The following is a 22,836-nucleotide window of genomic DNA, read 5'->3' as shown; positions in this document are numbered from 1 at the left end:
TATAAAAATGCCTCGAAAGTTATATCTTAGATTTAATACTGTGCATCAAGTAGTGTTTTCAGGATATTTTTGCACAAAATATTCGAGAACTGTACTGAATAACCAGCACAAAACAACAGGATAAAGTTAGAGACTCACTGGCCATGCAGTCCATGCGCAGCACGAGCACAATAAAGTTTTCCAGAGAAATTTCCCCATTAGAGTCAGCGTATCGGAGAGCCATGAGATTCAGCATACCGTCACTCAATACAAACCCTGGAAAACAAACAAATCGCCACCATAGAATTATAAGGTTCTATCTGACATTTTTGTCAAAATTGAGTTATAGACACATTCTTATTAAATGACAGCTTATTTACATTATGTGATGTTTTTGTATGAGTTGTTTACATTTTAAGACTTTTTATTTAAAACACAAAAACTACAAAGTTGAATTCTAGATTGGCTCTATAAGGTTCTTTCTGTTAGCCAATCAGCATTTTTAATGCACACAAGGGCCAATCAGGATCAGCTTTCTTTGCCATTTGGCTGGACTGCTCCAATGACAGCGTGAAAGATCAGAAAGACATCCAAGAAATAAATTCAGAGTCTGCAAAATAATGTCCCACTAGACAAAACTGAGGTGTGCGTAAATAAGATGATTTAGAAGCATTTTTGACGTTGAGATGAAATGTTAAATTTTACATTGTTGAAAAAGAAACGAATGTTAAAAAATGTATATATTAAATGTGAAATATTTTTATTTGTATATAGATTTTAAGTGAAACATTTTTCAGTGTTTACTAAACTAAATTGCTTATTTTGCTTTCTTGTAAAGTCTTTAAATTTAATATTAAGCCTTGAAGGGTAAATAATTAATTTAATTCATGGGGCATATAATTCAGTAAATACAATTCAATAGTTCATATAAAGGATAACACACTGTAAAAAATGGCCGTGATTTCAACGGTAAAAAACTGTAAAAATGCGACAGTACAAATCCGTAATCTGGTTAACAGTATGTTTCCTTAATATAATTGGCGAATAACCGTAAATTGACTTTGCCAGAATTCCCTGCATGGCACATCACTTTTTATGCATTTGGTTGACATTAATATGAATTTTTTTAGTTGTTTCCCCATCAGTTATGTACATTAGAGATTTATGTTACATTTGATGTTGATAAACAATGTTTATTTCATGACTTTAATTTTATGTGTGTTACCATACTGGTGTTTAGTAGCTGTGTGAATGACACGGAGCACCTTCTATATGCTGATACTCTTGTCTGCTTGTGGGAAAAGTTGATTGTGATGAGCATTGACTCATTATGTAACTTCCTCATCACCACCTGCATGTGGGTGTGCTAACGTGTCTAACTGTGTAACAAAAGATGTGTAGATGTTGATCATTCAAAATACAGACATATTACCTCTATAAATTAATAAAATACGGTCATTTACTGTAAAAATTAAAAATTACTTTTACGGTTTGTACAGTGTTTTTAACGGTAAAGTACTGGCAACCACAGCTGCCGTTTTTTTACCGTAAATTTTACGTATTTATTTTTTACAGTGCATGTTATAAATATTAACATATTAATTAGATAAAATTAACATCTGCACTGGACAAAATATTTAGCACAGCCTTGTATGCTTTAAAAATATATTATTTTAAGAGTTCACAGTTAGCTCATGATTTATACATAGCTTGTTTGGCATGCTGTCCCAAGAGAGAGCCCTGTGCTCAAGGGATCCTCGAGCCCAGGGCTCCCCCCCTTTTGCAGGGCGAGTGGAGATTGAGCTCAGGTCTATCTCAAACTCCCCCGCTGCTGAGGCCAAGGCGAACTTCCTGAGAGTAAGACATTATAAAAAATTTTTAGGCTTATTTTATCTATAATATAGAGCAAATTTGGATGGTGGGAGGAAACCGGGGAACCCGGAGAAACCCACGCGGACACGGGGAGAACATGCAAACTCCACATATTAATACCAGATGGCTCAACGAGGACCCAACACCATTGGTATTCTTGCTGTGAGGCAACAGTGCTAGTCACTGGGCCACCGTGCCGCCCATTCTGGATAAAGGAGGAAGAAGGGGAGGAGGGGGGTTTCTTCCAGACGAAGATAGTTGTAGAAAGGAAATGAGGATATATAGTGATATGGGATCCTTTGATTGGAGGATCATAATTAGCTAATGTAGACCAGCTGGGTCAATCATGAGCACATGCTCCTCTCGAAATTAGTTTTAAATTAAACTTAAAACATGAAATAAATGTTACAGAAAGCAAAATTTAACTTTCTCAAGCATCAAAATAATGTTACAACACCAAATCATATATTTTTTATTGTATTTCTTGAGAAGTAATGCTTTACTGAATGATCTGCCAGATAGAACCTTATAATTCCAAGCAGAAAATGATTTGTCTACATTCTGCATTTACCATGTTTTTTTGTTTTTTTTACTCTAATTTGTAAACGTAATAGAACTTTGACAGTTTACATTTAGGCTCTCTGACATGTTTATGTAAGAAAGAGAACTGTTACACACAAATTGTTTGTTATATGGAATGCAAAAACGTTAAAGCTCAACATCTCAAAATCATGTAGAACGCAGATAGAACCTTTCAATTCTAAGGTGATGAAACATCAGCACATTCGCTCTAAAATGTAGTACATTAGATCAATGTTTCTCAACTGGTGGGGTCGCGGGAACATTTTCAGTGGGTCGCGGAGTTGGGGAAAAAAAAAAAGTTAAATGTTTTACTTATTTTGCTTATACCGGACTTTTATTTTGAAATGCGTGCGCAACAACCCTACCATTTGACATGTGAAATTTAATTTAATTATTGCCAACAAATATGTCAAAACGCAAGTACGACCCTGAATTGTAAAGTATGGATATATATATTGACAACAAAAAGACTTAAAGCCTCAGTAACCCCTTTCACACATACAGACCTTTCCGGAAAATTGCCGGGCAAAGGTTGTATGTGTGAACAGGTCCTTTTTGAAAATACCGGTAAATTCGTTCTGGCTATTTTCCGGAAAGAGAAGTTGTAACATTACCGGCAATTTGCCGGAATGCTGCGCTGTGTGAATGCAGAAGGAAGATTCCCGTAATAAGCGCGTGCACGTCTAAAACGTGCTGACGTGAGACGTCTGCTTCAGCCAATAACAACAGTCAGACGCATTCACGTCCGCGCGGTTTATGAGAATAAAAGCCTTTGAATATTTTTCCAGACACATTTAGCAGCTAGAAGTTAGTCAGATCACGTTTATATGTTCTTCTTAATGCCAACTGTGTAAATAATCATCGATGAGATGCTTATGATAAGCTGTTGTTTGTTTACCTTCAAGCTTTGCGTGTGCCTGTGAAACAACCTGTGAGCGCCTGCACACGCACATATTTTGAACATCTCGACATGCGAAAGTGATCCTGCGGAAGTTGTTCACAATATTGATCATCCACAGAGTTTGTAATTTAGTCAAATGTTTACAAACACAAGCGCAGCCGTTTAAAGCTCATTTGTGGTGAATGATGTCAGAATTTACCGGTATTTTGGAATGGATGTGTGATGTGTGGATGGAAAATTTCCGTAACGTCCTCGCCTGTGTGAACAGCGCTTTTTTTGAATATACCGGAAAAGTTGTTCCGGAAATTTTCCAGATATTTACCGGTATCACTGTGTGAAAGGGGCTAATGTCATATGTAGTGAGGTGCTCTCATAAGAGAGCATGAAACCTTCTGAATTAAAACAACATTCAAAAACCAGAAAACATGTTTTATTAACAGTTTATTATTAACAGTATTTGTCATTTTTACTTTGTAATATTTCTATAATTTGATTCATTTTGTTAAATGACAGCAATAAAATATTGTTTATTTGTAAGTCTTGGTGAATTTCTTAGGGTTTTTTCTGTCACTACTTGTGTATGTTAACAAATAAATACAAATTAGTTATAATTCCTAAAATTGCATTATAGTTTCTAAAAATTTGGGTCGCGGCTTGATGACCATGTAAAAATGTGGGTACCATGGCCAAACCAGTTGAGAACCCCTGCATTAGATGGTGTTGTAAAACATGACTGTAAGAATTTAGTGAAAATGAGTTACCTGCAACTTTAAGAGCATTTCGGAGTTCATTGACAGAGAGACTTCCAGTGTGTGACACATCCATGTCGTAGAAAATATCCTAAATAACAGGAACACAGACGTAATTGCAACCCATTTGACTTGCACAATATTTGATTAAATATTTATTTTTAGAAAAAGAAGAAAAGGCACTTTAGCTTTTAAAAGACACATTTAATTGGAATTGGATTTTTTTAAATTTAAAATAATCCAATTAAACTTGATTTTTAAAATGGCAAATGGCAATTAAAGATTTTACTAAAAGTGCGCACACTAATGTTTTTCTTTGAATTCTTATTTTTCCTCAAAAGTGTTTTTATTGAACATGTTAGACATGAAACATGCACTACAGATAGTTTTACATTTTTCTCTTTTTTATGGCAACACATATTAGTCCTCCTGAATTATTAGCACCCCTGTATATTTTTCCCCCAATTTCTGTTTAATGGAGAGATGATTTTTCTCAACACATAATAGTTTTAATAACTCATTTCTAATAACTGATATATTTTATCTTAGCCATGATGACAGTCAATAATATTAGACTAGATATTTTTCAAGATACTAGTATTCAGCTTAACTTAGTAGCATAAACACAGAAAAAAGATTAAAATTATACTTAATATGAAAACGATAATTGAAGCTGAATGTATTTCATTCAGTGGATTTAATTTACCTTTAGAAAAACGGCTCGTTTCCACAAACGAAGGCATTCAAATTCACTGAGTCTTCCTGTGACACTGAGCTGAACTGAGCTGTTAAAGAGCAACCTGAAACATTTTCTTCTAATATTTACAAAAGTCAAACAAAATGCAGAAATAAAACCCTTTTGCAACTCAAATCCACCACAGTAGAGGATACATCCATCAGCGCCACCAGACTCTTACACAAATCCACACTGAATCCTGTTGTTTTCTGTGAACGTCCTGAAATATCAGACAATAAACAAACACAGAGCATCAAAAACAGTAGCGTGAGCTTATATTGAGACTTTATACTGAGCTTGAACATCACCTGCATGAAGATTCTCGTTCAGGAGTTTCTGAAGCCGCTCAGCGTCCACTTCACCATACTAATATAATCAGACAATTAGGATTTTAGTTACATAATATTAAGAAATATTATTAATAAACATGTTCTCGTGTGTTTGACCTGTAGTTTGTTTAAAATCTCAAAACTCAGGGCTTCTGGTAGTATCCAGAATAGCAAAGCTCACTAAAGGAGGTCGAGCCTTCTTATATATGGCTCCTAAACTCACGATAATGTCTTCCTGATAATGTCTCAGACACACAGTCTCAGTTCAAAACAAGAATAAAGACCTATTAGTAAAGCATACACACAATGCATCACATAACTTTTGGATGTGGATTCAACTTAAATTGAATTGAATTAAAGTTTGACCTGCATGAAAATTCTCATTCAGAAGTTTCTGAAGCCGATCGGTGTCCACCTTACCATACTAATATAATCACACTATTAGGATTTGATTTACATTATATTCAGAAATCTAAATCATAAACATCTTCTAGTTTGTTTGACCTCTAGTTTGTTTAAGATCTCAAAACTCAGGGCTTCTGGTAGTATCCAGAAAAGCAAAGTCCTCTTTAAGAGGTCGAGCCTTCTCGTATATGGCTCCTAAACTCACGATAATGTCTTCCTGATAATGTCTGAGGATCAGACATACACTCTCAGTTCAAAACTAGAATAAAGACCTATCCTTTAGTAAAGCATACACACAATGCATCACATTACTTTAGGATGTGGATTCAACTTAAATTGAATTGAATTAAAGTTTGACCTGCATAAAAATTCTCATTCAGAAGTTTCTGAAGCCGAGCGGTGTCCACCTTACCATACTAATATAATCAGACTATTAGGATTTGATTTACATTATATTCAGAAATCTAAATCAGAAACACCTTCTAGTTTGTTTGACCTCTAGTTTGTTTAAGATCTCAAAACTCAGGGCTTCTGGTAGTATCCAGAAAAGCAAAGTCCACTAAAAGAGGTCGAGCCTTCTCATATATGGCTCCTAAACTCACGATAATGTCTTCCTGATAATGTCTCAGACACACACTCTCAGTTCAAAACTAGAATAAAGACCTATCTTTTAGTAAAGCATACACACAATGCATCACATTACTTTAGGATGTGGATTCAACTTAAATTGAATTGAATTAAAGTTTGACCTGCATGAAAATTCGCATTCAGAAGTGTCTGAAGCCGCTCGATGTCCACCTCACCATACTAACATAATCAGACTATTAGGATTTGATTTACATTATATTCAGAAATCTAAATCAGAAACACCTTCTAGTTTGTTTGACCTCTAGTTTGTTTAAGATCTCAAAACTCAGGGCTTCTGGTAGTATCCAGAAAAGCAAAGTCCACTAAAAGAGGTCGAGCCTTCTCATATATGGCTCCTAAACTCACAATAATGTCTTCCTGATAATGTCTGAGGCTCAGACATACACTCTCAGTTCAAAACTAGAATAAAGACCTATCTTTTTAGTAAAGCATACACACAATGCATCACATTACTTTAGGATGTGGATTCAACTTAAATTGAATTGAAGTTTGACCTGCATGAAAATTCTCATTCAGAAGTTTCTGAAGCCGAGCGGTGTCCACCTTACCAAACTAATATAATAAGACTATTAGGATTTGATTTACATTATATTCAGAAATCTAAATCATAAACACCTTCTATTTTGCTTGACCTCTAGGTTGTTTAAGATCTCAAAACTCAGGGCTTCTGGTAGTATCCAGAAAAGCAAAGTCCACTAAAGGAGGTCGAGCCTTCTCATACTGTATATGGCTATTACATTCTGGGACAACCTTCCTGATAATCCTGGCGCAGACACTCTCTCTCTCTCAAAAGATCGAAGACTTATCTTTTGAGTAAAGCATACACACAATGCATCACATAACATTAGTATGGATTTAATTTGAATTGAATTGAATTTGGACCTGTTACATTTCAAAATATAATGTTGGAGAATCACTTGTACCTTATCCGCATATTGCAGAAACAGCTGGAAGGATTCATCATTATCTCTGGGAATCATCTGAAAAATATCAACACAATTTAAACAAATGACTCATTCCAGAATTGCTGAATGAGTTCATTGCATTATGAAACAATTCCTTTTGACATCTTCGAGTGAAAACATAGACTGAACTTTAGACAACAGATTATCTGATCCCATAAACTTGCACATCTTTACCCATCATTCCACCACAGATGTTTTCACACTGCATGAGTATCTGGGGTAGCAGTCCTTAGCTAGGGGCACCTGCCTGCTCTTTACTTTCGTCCGCGACAACCACCCAACACCCTTCCCTTACCAACTGCTATTCACTTTCGTCCATGACACAAGCCCCCCTGCCACTCTTTTCTTTGGTCCACGACAACCACCTGACCTCCTTCCCCTACCAAACCCTATTCACTTTCGTCTGCAACACCATTCCCCCTCCCGCTCTTCATTTTCGTCCACGACAACCACCCAACCCCCTTCCCCCACCAACCCCTATTCACTTTCATCCGTGACACAACCCTGCCCTCCTGCTTTTCACTTTCATCTGCAACAACCAACCGACCCCCTTCCCCTACCAACCCCTATTCACTTTCATCCACGACACAAGCCCCCGTGCCACTCTTTTCTTTGGTCCACGACAACCACCCGACCCCCTTCCCCCACCAACCCCTATTCACTTTCATCCACGACACAAGCCCCCGTGCCACTCTTTTCTTTGGTCCACGACAACCACCCGACCCCCTTCCCCCACCAACCCCTATTCACTTTCATCTGCGACACCACTTCCCCCTCCCACTTTTCATTTTCATCCACGACAACCAACAGACCCCCTTCCCCCACCAACCCCTATTCACTTTCGTCCGCGACACAACCCTGCCCTCCCGCTCTTCACTTTCGTCTGCAACAACCAACAGACCCCCTTCCCCCACCAACCCCTATTCACTTTTGCCTGCGACACAACTCCCCCCTCCCGCTCTTCATTTTTGTCCACGACAACCACCCGACCCCCTTTCCCCACCAACCCCTATTCACTTTCGCCTGTGACACAACTCCCCCCTCCCACTTTTCTTTTTTGTCCACGACAACCACCCGACCCCCTTCCCCCACCAACCCCTATTCACTTTCGCCTGTGACACAACTCCCCCCTCCCACTTTTCTTTTTTGTCCACGACAACCACCCGACCCCCTTCCCCCACCAACCCCTATTAACTTTTGTCCGTGACACAACCACCCCTCCCGCTCTTAACTTTGGTTTGCGACAACCACCCGACCCTCTTCCCCCACCAACCCCTATTCACTTTCGTCAACAACACAAGCTCCCCTGCTGCTCTTTTCTTTGATCCACGACAACTGCCCGACCCCCTTTCCCTACCAACCCCTATTTACTTTCGTCCGCAATCCCCTATTCACTTTTGTCCATGACACCCCTCCCCCCCATTTTCACTTTCAACCCCCTTCCCTCACCAACTTCAATTCACTTTCGTGTGCAAAACCCTCCTAACCTGTACCCCCTCACTCTACACTTACGTTCATGACATCCAAACACCCACCGCCGCTCTTCATTTTCATCCATGACACAACTCTTCTCCTGCACTCTTCACTTTCGTCTGCGATACCTTACCACTCACCGCCGCTCTTCACTTTCGTCCATGACAAAACCCTTCTCCTGCAGTCTTCACTTTCGTCCGCAATACCTTACCACCCACCGCCGCTCTTCACTTTCGTGACACCATGAGGGCGGCACGGTAATAGTTTGCAATTTTACTCAAGTAAATGTAACGATGTAAAAGTGATTTACTCATGTCTGCAAACTATTCACAACTCTAGAATCACCCATGTACAGTATATACTTTCAAAACGAATAACAATGACAAAAAATGTCCCAAGTGGTGATGTACCTTAGTTCTTGTGATGCCGTATCCAGAAGTGTCTCTAAAAAACAAAAACAAAAAGGTTTGAAGTCCAACAATCCTACAAAAACTGATTAACATCACTAAAGCTCAGCAAACTCTTACTCAATGATGGTTTCTGTCTTTGAATAGACCGTCAGAAGGAAAGACGAAGCTTCATTGGGCTGGAAAGTTGAGGGAACGATGAGGTAGTCGCCTGCTTTAAATCTGAAAAACTCCATCACCTCCCGAGCATTAAGAAAAGACTCATTTTTTCCCACAACACGAACGTTTCTGAAGAACGAGGCTGGGAATTTTTCCTTTTGGTCCTTTAACTGGTGAATAAGGAACATATTGATTATCGTGCCCTTGCAAAACTGAAAAATCTGGAATGCGTTCAATACGTACATGAGCTGGCACCTGCAAAACAAACAGACAGCTGCTTTAAAAGTATTGCAAAATCCAAACCCCATCAAGGTTTCAGTGCATTTTTACCAACCTCATAAATGTTAAAGCCGATGTGGAAATTGGTGGCCAAGTGTCTGTTCCTCTTGTGAGATTTCTGAATGAGAGACACCAGGAGATTTGCAGAGGATTTATCTCTAGGATCTTCAACAGTCTCTTTAAGAGTCACACGATATTGAGGATTCTTCGAAAAACTGTCTATGAATAAATAAAAACAGATGCAGTGCATTTAAAAGAAGTGACCTAACATAGATTCTGTTTAGTTGCCATCGCAACATGTTTCAAGTCTTAAGTAAGGATTAAGATACAAAGATTCTGTAATGTTAAGCTGCAATTAATCATGCAACCAGTTATGAAATATCCTGCTTAAGTGTGATGTGCCAAAAGCACTTCATAAAGCCTGTGGAATGTCTGTCAGTGACTTACAACTCCAGTTATCCTACTTACACCTCTCTACTGCACTAACCTGATTTAACCAGGCAGGACATGTTCCTGGTTTAACATCTATGTTGATCCTGGAACAACATTCCAATCAGCAAATTACAATTAAGGGACACGTTTACCATTTATGTCAAGTGTAGGCTTACGGTTAGGTTTATACACTTCTACATGACTGTTATCCAACTATTATTCCACTCTGATTTTGGAAATAATTTACAGTTATGGTTGGGTTTAGGGGTAGGGAATAGGTATGGATTACATTTTCCAACAAAAATGATGTTCCAGGATCAACAATGTAACGATGTTCAAGCATCTTACTTGGCAAATCATGACGTGCACTCTACTGTGTCAGTTTAGTGCTGTATTCATCTTATTCTCAGCTGTCGAGCGGGCGCTGCGATTTGAATCTTTTTGTCTCGCGACTTCCCGTCACATTCACTTCCATTTATTTTTTGACGTTAACAACTGCTCGTTACGCTGCTTGATGTTGCAATTTAATATTTTCTTATTATATTATGCTACTTGGTCTGTGTAGTCATGCAAACATTTGTTTGTTGAGCAAGTTGTTTGGCCATTTTCTGCCGTTTATTATTCCTAGTCATTTCTCCCATAGGCGAATGAATCGGAAGTTCTAAGACAATCGCGAAAACAGGCGCACTTCCGCATTTTAAAATAAGGTCAATAGAGTCAGTAAAGATGTGAGATGGGAGTAAACATAAATGCATTTCAGTGCTTTGGTGATTGCCTTCAAAATACCCCCAAAACTAAATAAATAAATAAATAGATAAATAAATAAATAAATAAATAAATAAATAAATAAATAAATAAATAAATAAATAAATAAATAAATATAATCATTCATTAATTTTTCTTCGGCTTAGTCCCTTATTTATCAGGGGTCGCCACAGCAGAATGAACCACCAACATTTTACGCAGCGGATGCCCTTCCACCTGCAACCCATCACTGGGAAACACCCATACACGCATACACACACACACGCATACACACACTTTTACACTACAGCCAATTTAGTTAATCAATTCCCCTATAGTGCATGTGTTTGGACTGTGGGGAGAACATGCAAACTCCACACAGAAATGCCAACTGACACAGCCGAGACTCGAACCAGTGACTTTCTTGCTGTGAGGCAACAGTGCTGACCACCATGTCGCCCATAATAATAATAATAATAATAATAATAATGTTTTTAGGGCATTCGATGTGTAAAACAGATGCCAGAATAGTTGGCAGTTCATTCTGCTGTGGCAAACCCCTGATAAAACGAAGACTAGGCTGAGGGGAAAAAAAAAACGTATTAAAACACAGAACAAAACATAAAACTGCATAGAAATTATTTAGGTATTCATTAATGTCACAATTGCAACATGTCAGAAAAACGTCAGTGTACTGTATATCTTAAAATGAGAAATTTCTGTCTCTCATTTCTCATGTCATGCTCAGATTTTGTTTATAACATGTTTATAACTTATATACAAAAGTCAAAATTTAAAAGTCAGACAAGAAACAATTTCTTACATCTCCTTTTTTAGGTTAATAAGTGGGGATGTCACGATGAAAAGTCCCCATTTTTACTCAAATTCTTAGATAGGAGCAGTCAAAGTCATAATAAAAACGTTTGTAGTACAAACAGTGTTGTCAGGGATGCAGTTTTTGTGTGGTTTATTTATGAAATAATTTCTAAGGATCACATGCTTATGATTGAACACAGCTGGTATCGCATCAGCTCCATGTATTTCACCAATCAGATGAATACTGACACACTATAAATAACCAGAGCTTTCCACTCCAGTCATCTTCATCTTGAAGAATCTCCCCTTCCACTCTTACTCCTCCTCTTCTCTGATAGGGCGGCATGGCAGCTCAGTGATTAGCACTGTTGCCTCACAGCAAGAACGCTGCTGGTTTAGCCCCTCTCCGAGCCGGTCGGCGTTTCTGTGTGGAGTTTGCATGTTCTTCCCGTGTTCGCGTGGGTTTTACCTGGGTTTCCTGTTTTCCTCCCACCGTTCAAAGACATACACCATAAGTAAATTGACTACTTGAAAATAGCATCTTAAGACTTAGTCAGACATATATTAGCACATTCACAAGCAGGGGAGTTTTCGAGATCTACCTGAGCTCAAACTCTCCTCTCGCCCTTCAAACGTAAGGGAGCCCCGGGCTCATAGATATTCTGAGCTCATGGCTTTCTCCCGGGACAGCACGCCAAATACGCTTTATTATCAATCATCAGCTAAGTGTGAACTCATGAAAATTGGGAGCTTAAAAAAAACGTAAGCTGTGAGTTGCCTTATTTTAGGATTTTTTTCATAACGTGCTATAGCCGCAAAAATGTTTCATCCTCATAAATACAGAATGTAAAATAAATAGTTTCTTAATGGACATTGATCCCAGAATGCATACCTGGCAACCCCCTAAAAATGCTGTAAAAGTATGTTGGTAATATTAAATCGGATATCTCATGAAGGTCATTAGAAATATTGTTTGATGTGCAGTACTGTAAGTTAGTCAATACTTTAAAATTGAGATCTGCTAAGCATTTCTCTTTTTGGGAATCCAGCAGTTAACATATTGGATAAAGACAAAATGAGCTACTTTTCATTCCTTCTGGTCTGTCATCTTGCTGGGAAATTTTCACGGACTTGGCAACCCTGAAGACAAACAATACAAACAGAGTTACGGTATATTACCTATGTCATTTGAACACCCTCCAGCTGTTGTCCCCATCACCCACTGGCCCTTGTGCACTTCAGTTTTCCAGGAGGAAGATTGAGATCCGGCAAGGACATTCACATCTGAACAACAGATATCCATTTCAGAAAAATTCCTGCAGAAATCCTCCATTGACATCCTGCAGAGACAGAAAAGGACTGTAAAATAGTGTGCTACACGCAGTACACTGTAAAGAAATGCTGTGCTGCAAACAATACCTTTATGCTGTCCTAACACAAGCAGATTAAGTTCACTTAATTGTTTTAACAAATTTTAGTGGATTAAATTTAAAACAATTAATTTGTCCCTAATAAATTTCTAGAGTTGTGTTGTTCCAGCTCATTTTTAAAAATTAGTTTGAGGTTGCACCGAGGAAGAGCTTTCTGCTCGATGGCATTTCAAGAGTTCACACTAAGATATTGTTTGACAACTTGTTAGCAAGTTAGCAGGTTTGTCATGCTGTCCTGGGAGAGAACCCTGAGCTCGGAGATAACTGAGCCCAGGGCTCCCGCCTGGTCCATAGAGCATGTAAGGGGAGTACGAGATCAGGTGGTTCTCGCGAGCTTCCCCTGGTAAAGGAGGAAAGGAGGAGAAAGGCTGGATAGGGGGTTTCTTCGGAAAAACAAAGATAAGGGATTAGTTCTAGCTAGGCTACTTATAGTGAGTTTGGATCAATCTGATTGGCTAGCTAATGAGTGTAGATGAGTGGCCAGCTGCAGTCAATCATATCATGCGCTCCTTTCGAAATTAGTTCGTGAAACTTCACTTTAAGAGTTCACTCCTTACTGATGATTGCTGTCCCGGGAGAGAGCCCTGAGCTCATGAGATCCTCGAGCTCGGGGCTCCCTCCCGTTTGCAGGGCGAGAGGAGAGTTTGAGCTCAGGTAGATCTCTGTAATATTGAGGGTGTGTTGCTGGTGGGATTAGACTATGGTGCTGATTTGGTTTTTGTCAATTTACTTATGTCTCATGTTTTGGACTTTGGGAGGAAACCGGAGGATCCAGAGAAAACCTACGCGAGCACAGGGAGAACATGAACTCCACACAGAAATGCCAATTGGCTGGGTAGAGACCCAAAGCGGAGGCATTCTTGCTGTGAGGCCACAAAGGAGAGAGGGTGAAAGGGGGGATTTTTCAAGACGAATATGACTAAAGGTAAGATGCTTGGGTTATTTATACTGAGTTAGGAATCGTCTGATTGGTGGTTCGTACATTAGCTTGATTCGGGCCAGCCGTACACCAAGCCCACCCTTGGTACCCTTTATGCAGCGGAAACGCAAGTCTAATAAAGTTGACCTGTACTGACCTGTACCGTACTGTACCAGTCAATGGAAAACGTTTGTAGTACAAACAGTGTTGCCAGGGATGCAGTTTTTGCACACTTGTGGTTTATTTATGAAGTAATTTCTAAGGATCTATGCTTATGATTGAACACAGCTGGTATCGCATCAGCTCCGTGTATTTCACCAATCAGAATACTGACATACTATAAATAACCAGAGCTTTCCACTTCCGTCATCTTCATCTTGAAGAATCCCCCCTTCCACCCTTACTCCTCCTCTTCTCTGATAGGGCGGCATGGCAGCTCAGTGATTAGCACTGTTGCCTCACAGCAAGAATGCTGCTGGTTCAGCCCCTCTCCGAGCCGGTCGGCGTTTCTGTGTGGCGTTTGCATGTACTTCCGTGTTCGCATAGGTTTTACCATAAGTAAATTGACTACTTGAAAATAGCATCTTAAGACAACTTTTAGTCAGACATATCCCAGCACGTTCACAAGCATGCAGCGGAAACGCAACCCTAATAAAGTTGACCTGTACTGACCCGTACCGTACTGTACCAGTCAATGATAACGGGCCATAAGTAATGCAACTAGTTACTTTTTTTGGGGAATAACACAATATTGTAATGCATTACTTTCAATAGTAACTTTCCCTAACACTGCTGGTTATGCATCAATAAAGGATTTTAGAGGTGTTTTTCACTCTTCATGAACATGTGGGGATTTCTGTTCCTGATGCAGTTTACATATAAAAGCAAAAACATTAAGAGGATTAGACACCACTTTATTCTGCTCACCAGAATTCTCCATTGTCGAGAACATCATTGTATTTTTGGTCCTCGGGACGTACAAGTTCCCACAGTGGAGATCTAAAGAGACCAGATTAATAAAATAAGCTTTATGGAGAAAATCAGACATGCTGAATGGTGACTATTGGTGGATAAATAGTTGGATTCAGACCTGTCGCTCCAGTCTCTGTTCCACTCTCCAGAACCCCACGGATTAAAAATTCTCACCAGCTTCACTGGACGACCTTTACATACAACCTGAAAGAGAACACCCCATACTGTACACTTGACAAGTAGTTGTCTTAAAAAAATACATTTTATGAACATTGTCTGCTCTCTGATGAATTGCTTTAGTTGCAGTTTTAAAAGTAAACATTTGTGCAAAAATGAATTTGCAAAATACATAAAGTTGAAACCAGAAGTTTACATACACTCTAAAAAAAGGAACAGAACCTTTTTTTTTTTAAATGTCTGGTGTTAAATCATACTAAAAGTATACTTTTTTAGGTCTGTTAGGATCACCTAAATTACCTAAATAATGAGAGTAATTTTGTTTTTTGAGAATTTATTTATTAATTTCTAAACAGTCAAAAATTTACACATGTTTCCTTGTTTTTTTTTTTTGTGTAACCCCGCCGGTCCAACGCCACCCAACCCGACCTTCCGCATGGGAGTCGGTTGCTCTACCAAGGAGGCTAAAGACCATGGCCTCTAGCGTCTGTCGCTAGAGCACCTTTAGAGATCAGAGGAGTCAGGTTTAACTGCACAGCACTTACTAGCTGGCCTCTGTTACATTAACTTTGCTTTTAAACTGTATAACTTTGGTCAAGTGTTTTGGGTATCCTTCCACAAGCTTCTCACAATAGTTTGCAGGAATTTTGGCCCATTCCTCCTGACAGAATTGGTGTAACTGAGTCAGATTTGTTGGCTGTCTTGCTCGCACAAGCTTTTTCAACTCTGCCCACAAATTTTCTATAGGACTGAGATCAGGGCTTTGTGATGGCCACAAAACATTCACTCTGTTGTCCTTAAAGCACATTTTAACTAATTTGGCAGTATGCTTAGGGTCATGGTCTGTTTGGAAGACCCATTTGTGGCCAAGTTGTAATTTCCTGGCTGATGTCTTGAGATGTTGGTTCAGTATTTCTCCATAATGTTCTTTCTTCATGATGCCATCTATGCTGTGAAGTGGACCAGTCCCTCCTGCAGCAAAACAGCCCCACAACATGACGCTGCCGCCCCCATACTTCACAGTTGGGATGGTGTTCCTAGACTTGTAAGCTTTCCCCTTTGTCCTCCAAATGCAACACTGGTCATTATGGCCAAACAGTTCAATCTTAGTTCCATCAGAGCACAGGACATGTCTCCAAAAATGATTTTTCCCTCCAGTGTATTTAGCAAATGGTAATCTGGCTTTGTTGTTGATTCTGGCTTGTTGATTTTCCCATGTTGTCACACAAGGAAGCAGTGTGTTTGAGCTTTTCCTTAAATACTATTCTACAGTTGTGCCTCCAATTAACTCAGATGTTGTCAATTAGCCAATCAGAAACTCCAAAAACCTTGACATCATCATCTGAGCTTTATCAGAGGCAGAATAATCTTATTGTATGTAAACTTGACTTTTAAGAAAAGGTCTTCTGCTATTAAGCAGAACAGAAACTAATGTGATAATCCTTACTTACCTTAAAGAGAAAAAGTTCAGTCACATTAACATCTGACTTTTTTAAAATGGTCATGTGCCTTTTTATACAGTGTATGTAAACTTCTGCTTTCAACTGTAAATATAAATTACAAAGCACATTAGAATTAGTCAGATATTTGAGATATGTTCTCACCTCTGTGACTCCTGTGACCGTGTACGCATGCATTTCCACAAGACCATTGGGCAACACAGTATTTTGCAGCACACCTGCTTGCTGAAGTAACAAAGATTTTAGTCTGTGATTATATGGTTTAAAGCAATGTTTTTCAACCACATTTCTGGAAGACCACCAGCTCTGCACATTTTCCAGGTATCTTTAACCATACACACCTGATTCAGATTATCAGCTCATTAGTGGAGACTGAAAGACCTGCAATGGGTTTGACAGAGAAAGGAGATATCCAAAATATGCAGTGTTGGTGGTCCTTGTGGTTGAGAAGACCTTAAAGGGATAGTTAACAAAAAATAAATAAAATCTGTCATCATTTACTTGCCGTAATCGTAGTCAACAAATAAATCTTCATATCGAACTATCTCTCCTAATCAAACTCTGCTATATTTTTGGTGAAATTCGTCAGTTTGTACAAGTTAATGCTGGGTATTTTTTAAATAATACAGTTCGACTTAAAGATATTTAACAAATCTGCTTAATTTATGAGTTTAAATTTAACACTAAATTTGTATTAGTGCAGTTCCACCATGCATGCTGAGCTGGCAAAAGGCTCACTCTGAAAGCGTACCTTTGTATATATCTCTGGAGATCGCGAATTGTGTAGCCAGAAGGAGGTATGGCTGCATTTTATCTTTAATACAAACACTACGGGGCAGTATGACGCCGTTCCTTTTTGCGCTAGCAGCTGACCACTTACCTCCGTATGAACGGTTTTCCTACTGTTACCAGTTTGTCCAGAGACTCGCCATGTACGTCGGCGGACTTGAGACGCAGAGAGCAGTTGACCGCAACAACGGGGTTTGAGTCTGACGAAGAACGGTTCCAGAAAGCAGGTAAGACAAAAACCGAAGCCAAAAAAAATATAACAAATGCAACAAGCAAGTTAATAACAGCATGAGAATGTGGTAAAATTTGAAAACGTGGTAAAAGTCAGGGGTCTTTTCTTTTTGTGGATTGCTTTTTAAAACACTGTCGATTGGAATTACGAAAGTGGGCGTTCAATTTAATTGGAACTTTGTAAAACACTATCGGTTGGGTTTAGGAAAGGAGGAGGGTGGGAGATCAGTCGGTCGGTCAGTCGGTCAGTCAGTCAGGCGACAGCGGCCTGTGATGGATTTACACAAAAAGGCGCGAGGGAAATTTAAGATCTCAAAAAGCGAACACAGCGTGGATTCACAAAAACAAAAAAATTTATTTACTGGGATGTATTTGGCGCTCTCCAGAAATGTATACAGGGGTACATTTTCAGAATGATCCGGGGGTTTCTTGTTTACATGCACATTCTTTAAACCTGTATACAGTACATTAAAATATCTTATACATGATCTGATGTTTGTACTTGTATATAACAATGTACCACTGCTTCACATATTCAAAGATAGTCTAAAATAAAGCATTTTTGTTGGTGGTTTGTGCTAGTCGTTCAAGCTGTGCATACTGACAAGATTAAATTTAACACATTTTTAGGCCCCAATCACCTTCCATATTTCCACTAATACTGGTTTGACAAGTGCACCTTCTGTCTAATGAAATGTTACAACAATGCCTTTTGATAAGGAGTCACAATTGTTTTTGCACTTGCTGTGAACGCTCAAGCTCATTCTGGCGTGCATTCGGATGATCTTTTATGCCTTGAAATTCCACCATTCTAGTAACTAGACATTAGAGTTTAGACTATTTATTATTCCTTTGCATTAGTGCTTTAGTTACCTGCCTGATCTCACGAGAAAACGTAAGTATTTTTAGGTTTTGCCAGTTTAGTGGCTAATTCGTACGAATTAGTACGAGTTCAGTCGTACGAAATTGTACGATTTAAAAAAGGAGGCGTGGCACCTAACCCCACCCCTAAACCCTACCGTCATTGGGGGATGAGCAAATTGTACTAAAATGTACTAATTAGATCGTACGAATTCATACAAATTAGCCGCTAAATGAAAAAGTTACGAATTGCTATGAGATTGTGTTGAAGTTACTGACTCAGGACAGTAATATACTTTTTTATAGTAATGAAAATATGCACAGTTTCGCTATTACTGATTTTATCAGTGAAAGTTGTGCAACAACACTGTTTACATAAACGCAGACGGATCAGCTTCAGCGCCAAACGAGTGCTTTACATAATATTTTATTCTCCCTTATTTATTTCTGTTTCATTTCAAATTATATAAATGTGTAAAGTTTTAGGTCAAGACGTCAAACTATGGCCACACATGCAAGCTAACCCACGGTCAGACTATTCTATTGAAAAGAATGTTTCGATTCCTTTGATCATCCTGGCCATGTTATTACCTCACATCTTAAACGTGCGCACACTGATAAGATATGAAAACCGCGGCACAGCACACACTACAAAAAAAAAAATTAAGGGTATCACTTGATTGCAGAATAACTTGCTTCATTAATAATTATTAATTATTATAGGCTAAATATTTGACCATCTGCCACTACATGCAAAACACTCTCATGCACTCAAAATAGGTTCCCTTTCTCACACAACTTTGGAAAGATGATTATTGTTTTTGGGTGAACTGTCCCTTTAAAGACTCTTACCCCTCCAGGAGTGCCGCATCCCATCAGTGATTCTGATTTGCCGGCTCGTCTCATGATGTCCCACAGCTTATCTGACGCTTGACTCAGTTTAATGGTCATGTGTGGACCACCGGTGAAATCCATCAGAGCCTCTGAGATGTTCCCTGCGTCCATATCCGCATAAGAGCCACACACTCTGGAAAAGGAACAGACATTTTCCCATAAAGACATTTCCAGAAAAGAGAAAACTTCGGATTCATGAAACTGCATAACCTACTTATAATCGAATAATTGTTTGTTGTTTTTTACTGCCAGAACTCAATGTTACTAAATATGCACAGCAAGTGTTTTTCAGTTAACGATACATGTCTGGTGATCGGTTAATGTGAGTATTTTCAATTTCAGAAATTTCCTTTTACAGCATTGATAATGTAATTTCATTCAAATATTATCAGTCAAACAGAATTCATTATTTATTTTGTTGCGTAATATGAGATGAAAGAAGCAGCAGGCGAGCGCTGAAACTCCATTGAAAATACCAACCCAGGCTCATTGTGAAAACGTAGCCCCACGGACGTTTCTGGAGGCCGCAAAATACGTCCCGGGAGGTACGTGTTTGTGCAGTTTTTGTTTTTGCGAATCCTCGAGAGGCCGCTGCCAATCGGCCGACCCAGCCACCCTCCTCCTCCTCCTTCCCTAAACCCAAGCAACGATTTACAAAAGCCGTCCAGAAAAAAAAAGCAAAAGCCCTCGTCCGATTTTGACCGAGTTTTCTGATTTCGCCGCATTCTCGACCTGTCAGGAACTCGTTCACTTTTTTTTTGGATTCTGTTTTTCATCTTATCTGATTTCTGGAACCGCTCTTCCCCAGACTCGAATCCGGTCATCGCCACGGGTGGCTCCTCGTCGTCTGAGCCTTCGCTCCGCCGACGTAACACTTCGAGCTAAGCGGACAAACTGATTGCGGCGGGAAAGTTCTCCACACGGAGGTGAGCTGTCACAGCCAGCGAGCGCGAAGAAAAGGAGCGGCGTCACACAGCCCCGTAGCATTCGCTTGAAAAAAAACAAATGCGACCATACGTACCTCCGGCCACGTAAATCGCGGTCTCCAGAAACGTCCGCGGGGCTACATTTTCAGAATGAGCTCGGGATGGAAAATACAGTGATTAAAAAGTGTTCATATTTCTGATGCAGAACAATGTAATTTCATCAAGTGCTTCTGTTCTTGTGTGAAACCCACTTTATATCCCATCTCAGGCCATGTCCACATGTGCACAGGTATTTTTCATAAAAAAAAAACTCTGTCCACAAGAAAACACAAAAATGCTCTGTGATGCTTGTTATGGGCACTCCGAACCAACAGGCGACGATAATAACACATTAAGGCCCAACCACAATTATTTTTTTGTACCCCTACCCCTTCCCCTTAGCCCAAACAACTGAGTGTGAAGGGGAAGGGCTTCAAAATGTACCCCTAAGAATTGGGACAGCACTACAGCACCTACACGAATCATCATATGTCATCGCAATCTCTTGCTTCATATGAGATCAGACGATCATGACTGCTGTAGTTATTCCAGGTGTGCTATTTTGTGGTAATAATCTTCAGGAAATCATTGAAGGTGTATATTATGTTATCATAGCGATCTAATGTGGCAATAAGATCGTAAATGTACTGTGCATTTACATCATGGCCATATGCATCAATGTAAACACACCAAAAACAACCTTAACATTATAGCAGACACAGTAAAAAGCTCATTCTTTTTTGACAGGGTATTCCAGTGTCATTGAGTGTCAGAATGTTGTGGGACTGCTGTACAGGAGTTATTATTTGGGATTATAGATTGTGAAAATTAGCGAGGGGGGTGTGTTGGGGGTTAGCGTTTTTTTTTTTTAAGCATGACTGTAAAACATGAATGCAATTATGAATATATTAATACATGTGCTTGTCGTAAAAATTTGTAATAATGACAAAAAATACTTTTTTGTGGATCTCCTTACTTTTGGGTGTAGCAATACTGCTGTTGTGGCAGTTGTATTCTGAGAAATTTTCTTACCCCTTGGTTTCGAGTGTGCTCCTGAAAAATCTTCATTTGAAGGGCTATTCACCCCTTCCCTTAGCCCTGCGCCTTCAAGCTAAAGAGAACTTGGACACCCCTACCCCTTGGCGTGAACATGCAAAATGAGGGTAGGGGTAAGGGCTAAGGGGTAGAATTGGGATCGGGCCTAAGGCTACCCCTCATTTTGCGCGTACCAATGAAGGGGTAGGGGTGTCCCAACTCTCTTTAGCTTGAAGGCGCAGGCCTAAGGGGAAGGGGTAGATGCTGTAGCCCTTCAAACTGAGATTTTTCAGAAGCACACTCGAATCCAAGGGGTTAGAATATTTCCTAGAATACACCTGCCACAACGGCAGTATTGCTGAACCCAGAAGTAAGGAGATCCACAAATTAGTATTTGTTGTCATTATTAGGAATTTTACAACAAACAAACAAACACGTTTTAATATACTCATAACCGTGTTCGTGTTTTACCGTTGTTGGAATATTCTTCCTCTATTCCATGCGTGTTCAATTCAAACTCAGGAGAAATAGTTCAATGCTTAAAAGATTAGTAATTTATTGAATACAAATGAATAATTCGATGTTCAGAGCTCTGGGCATACACCAAGATAGTCAGGTACTCTGCCCTTGCCCGGTGTCTAAAACCCAGTTTTATAGACAGCAGGAATAAAGAGGGTGAGTTCCGGGCTGCTCCTCTGCATATTTGGTCTTTCCTCCTTCACCATTGTCTTTCTGCACAGAAGATTTGTATAGTTAATTGCACCTTTCACATATTTCATAACTCGTGACAACCATACCCTTCTTGTGACCCTGCACATCTTTTTTGGTAGAGAGGAAGTCTGGATCAAGGCCCCCCCCCCCTTGCAATATCTTGCAGCCAATTTCCCTTGTCAGCAGAACTTTGAACAAGATGTTCCAGTACATGACCCCATAATAAAAAGAAGAACTTTAGTTAGTATAACATATCACATAATGAGAAAAAGATTGGTTAATCAGTTGCTAGTCAAAACTTTTTTCTAATGAACACAATCAATGTATTCGTGTAGTCTATTAGTCCATGATTTATATATGTTCCTAAACAAGATATGAAGAGATTTAATGTGAGTATTATAATGTGTATGTAAGATTTTCTTCAGTTTTCCTCCAATACCGTCATGCTTTAAAAAAATGCAAACGTTTGGGCTAAATCTATAACCTATGATCATAACTCCTGTATAGTAGTCTTACAACATTCTGACACTCGATGACACTCGAATACCCTGTCAGAAAAGTCTAGTAGCTGGGAATGAGCTTTTTACAGTGTCTGCTATAATGTTAACGTTGTTTTAGTGTGTTTACATTGATCAATATGGCCACTGTGTAAATGCACAGTACAGTTGCGATCCTATTGCCAAATTAGATTGTTATGATAACATAATATACGCCTTCAGTGATTTCCTGAAGATTACTACAAAAAAATAACACACCTGGAATAACTACAGCAGTCGCGATCCTCTGATCTCATATGAAGCAAGAGATCGCGATGACATATGAGGACGTGTGCAGGTGCTGTAGTGCTGTCCCAATTCTAAGGGGTACATTTTGAAGCCCTTCACACTCTGTTTTAAGGGCCAAGGGGAAGGGATAG

The 22,836-nt window shown here is 39.3% G+C and overlaps 1 protein-coding gene and 1 long non-coding RNA gene across 8 annotated transcripts in view; one reads left to right on the top strand and one right to left on the bottom strand.

The window, feature by feature from the left end:
* The window catches only part of zgc:136872, a 413,995-nt gene that overhangs the window by 4,362 nt on the left and 386,797 nt on the right, over window positions 1-22,836 (bottom strand). For 4 of the 7 annotated variants that reach the window (XR_015512723.1, XR_015512724.1, XR_015512725.1 and 1 more), the window contains 14 exons: window positions 19,168-19,342; window positions 16,579-16,659; window positions 14,916-15,001; window positions 14,753-14,824; window positions 12,656-12,816; window positions 9,536-9,703; window positions 9,167-9,375; window positions 9,050-9,083; window positions 7,125-7,181; window positions 5,128-5,185; window positions 4,975-5,039; window positions 4,790-4,858; window positions 4,096-4,174; window positions 139-255 (listed from right to left, as the gene is read on the bottom strand). Coding sequence is in view for 3 of the 7 variants with exons in the window: in XM_087289484.1 (XP_087145610.1) it covers window positions 139-255; window positions 4,096-4,174; window positions 4,790-4,858; window positions 4,975-5,039; window positions 5,128-5,185; window positions 7,125-7,181; window positions 9,050-9,083; window positions 9,167-9,375; window positions 9,449-9,460; window positions 9,540-9,703; window positions 12,656-12,816; window positions 14,753-14,824; window positions 14,916-15,001; window positions 16,579-16,659; window positions 19,168-19,342 (1,439 nt within the window). In the remaining 4 variants the exon portion in view is untranslated. 7 annotated transcript variants of the gene reach the window in all.
* LOC147839878 (uncharacterized) lies at window positions 2,338-3,871 on the top strand. The gene is made up of 2 exons (XR_015513081.1): window positions 2,338-2,915; window positions 3,676-3,871. It is a non-coding gene; the product is annotated as an uncharacterized LOC147839878 (long non-coding RNA).

The sequence above is a fragment of the Danio rerio genome, chromosome 17, assembly GCF_052040795.2.
Source record: "Danio rerio strain M-AB ecotype USA chromosome 17, GRCz13ab, whole genome shotgun sequence".
Classification (NCBI taxonomy): domain Eukaryota; kingdom Metazoa; phylum Chordata; class Actinopteri; order Cypriniformes; family Danionidae; genus Danio; species Danio rerio.
The sequence above is the reverse complement of the archived record's forward strand: the minus strand, read 5'-3'. Positions and strand labels throughout refer to the sequence as shown.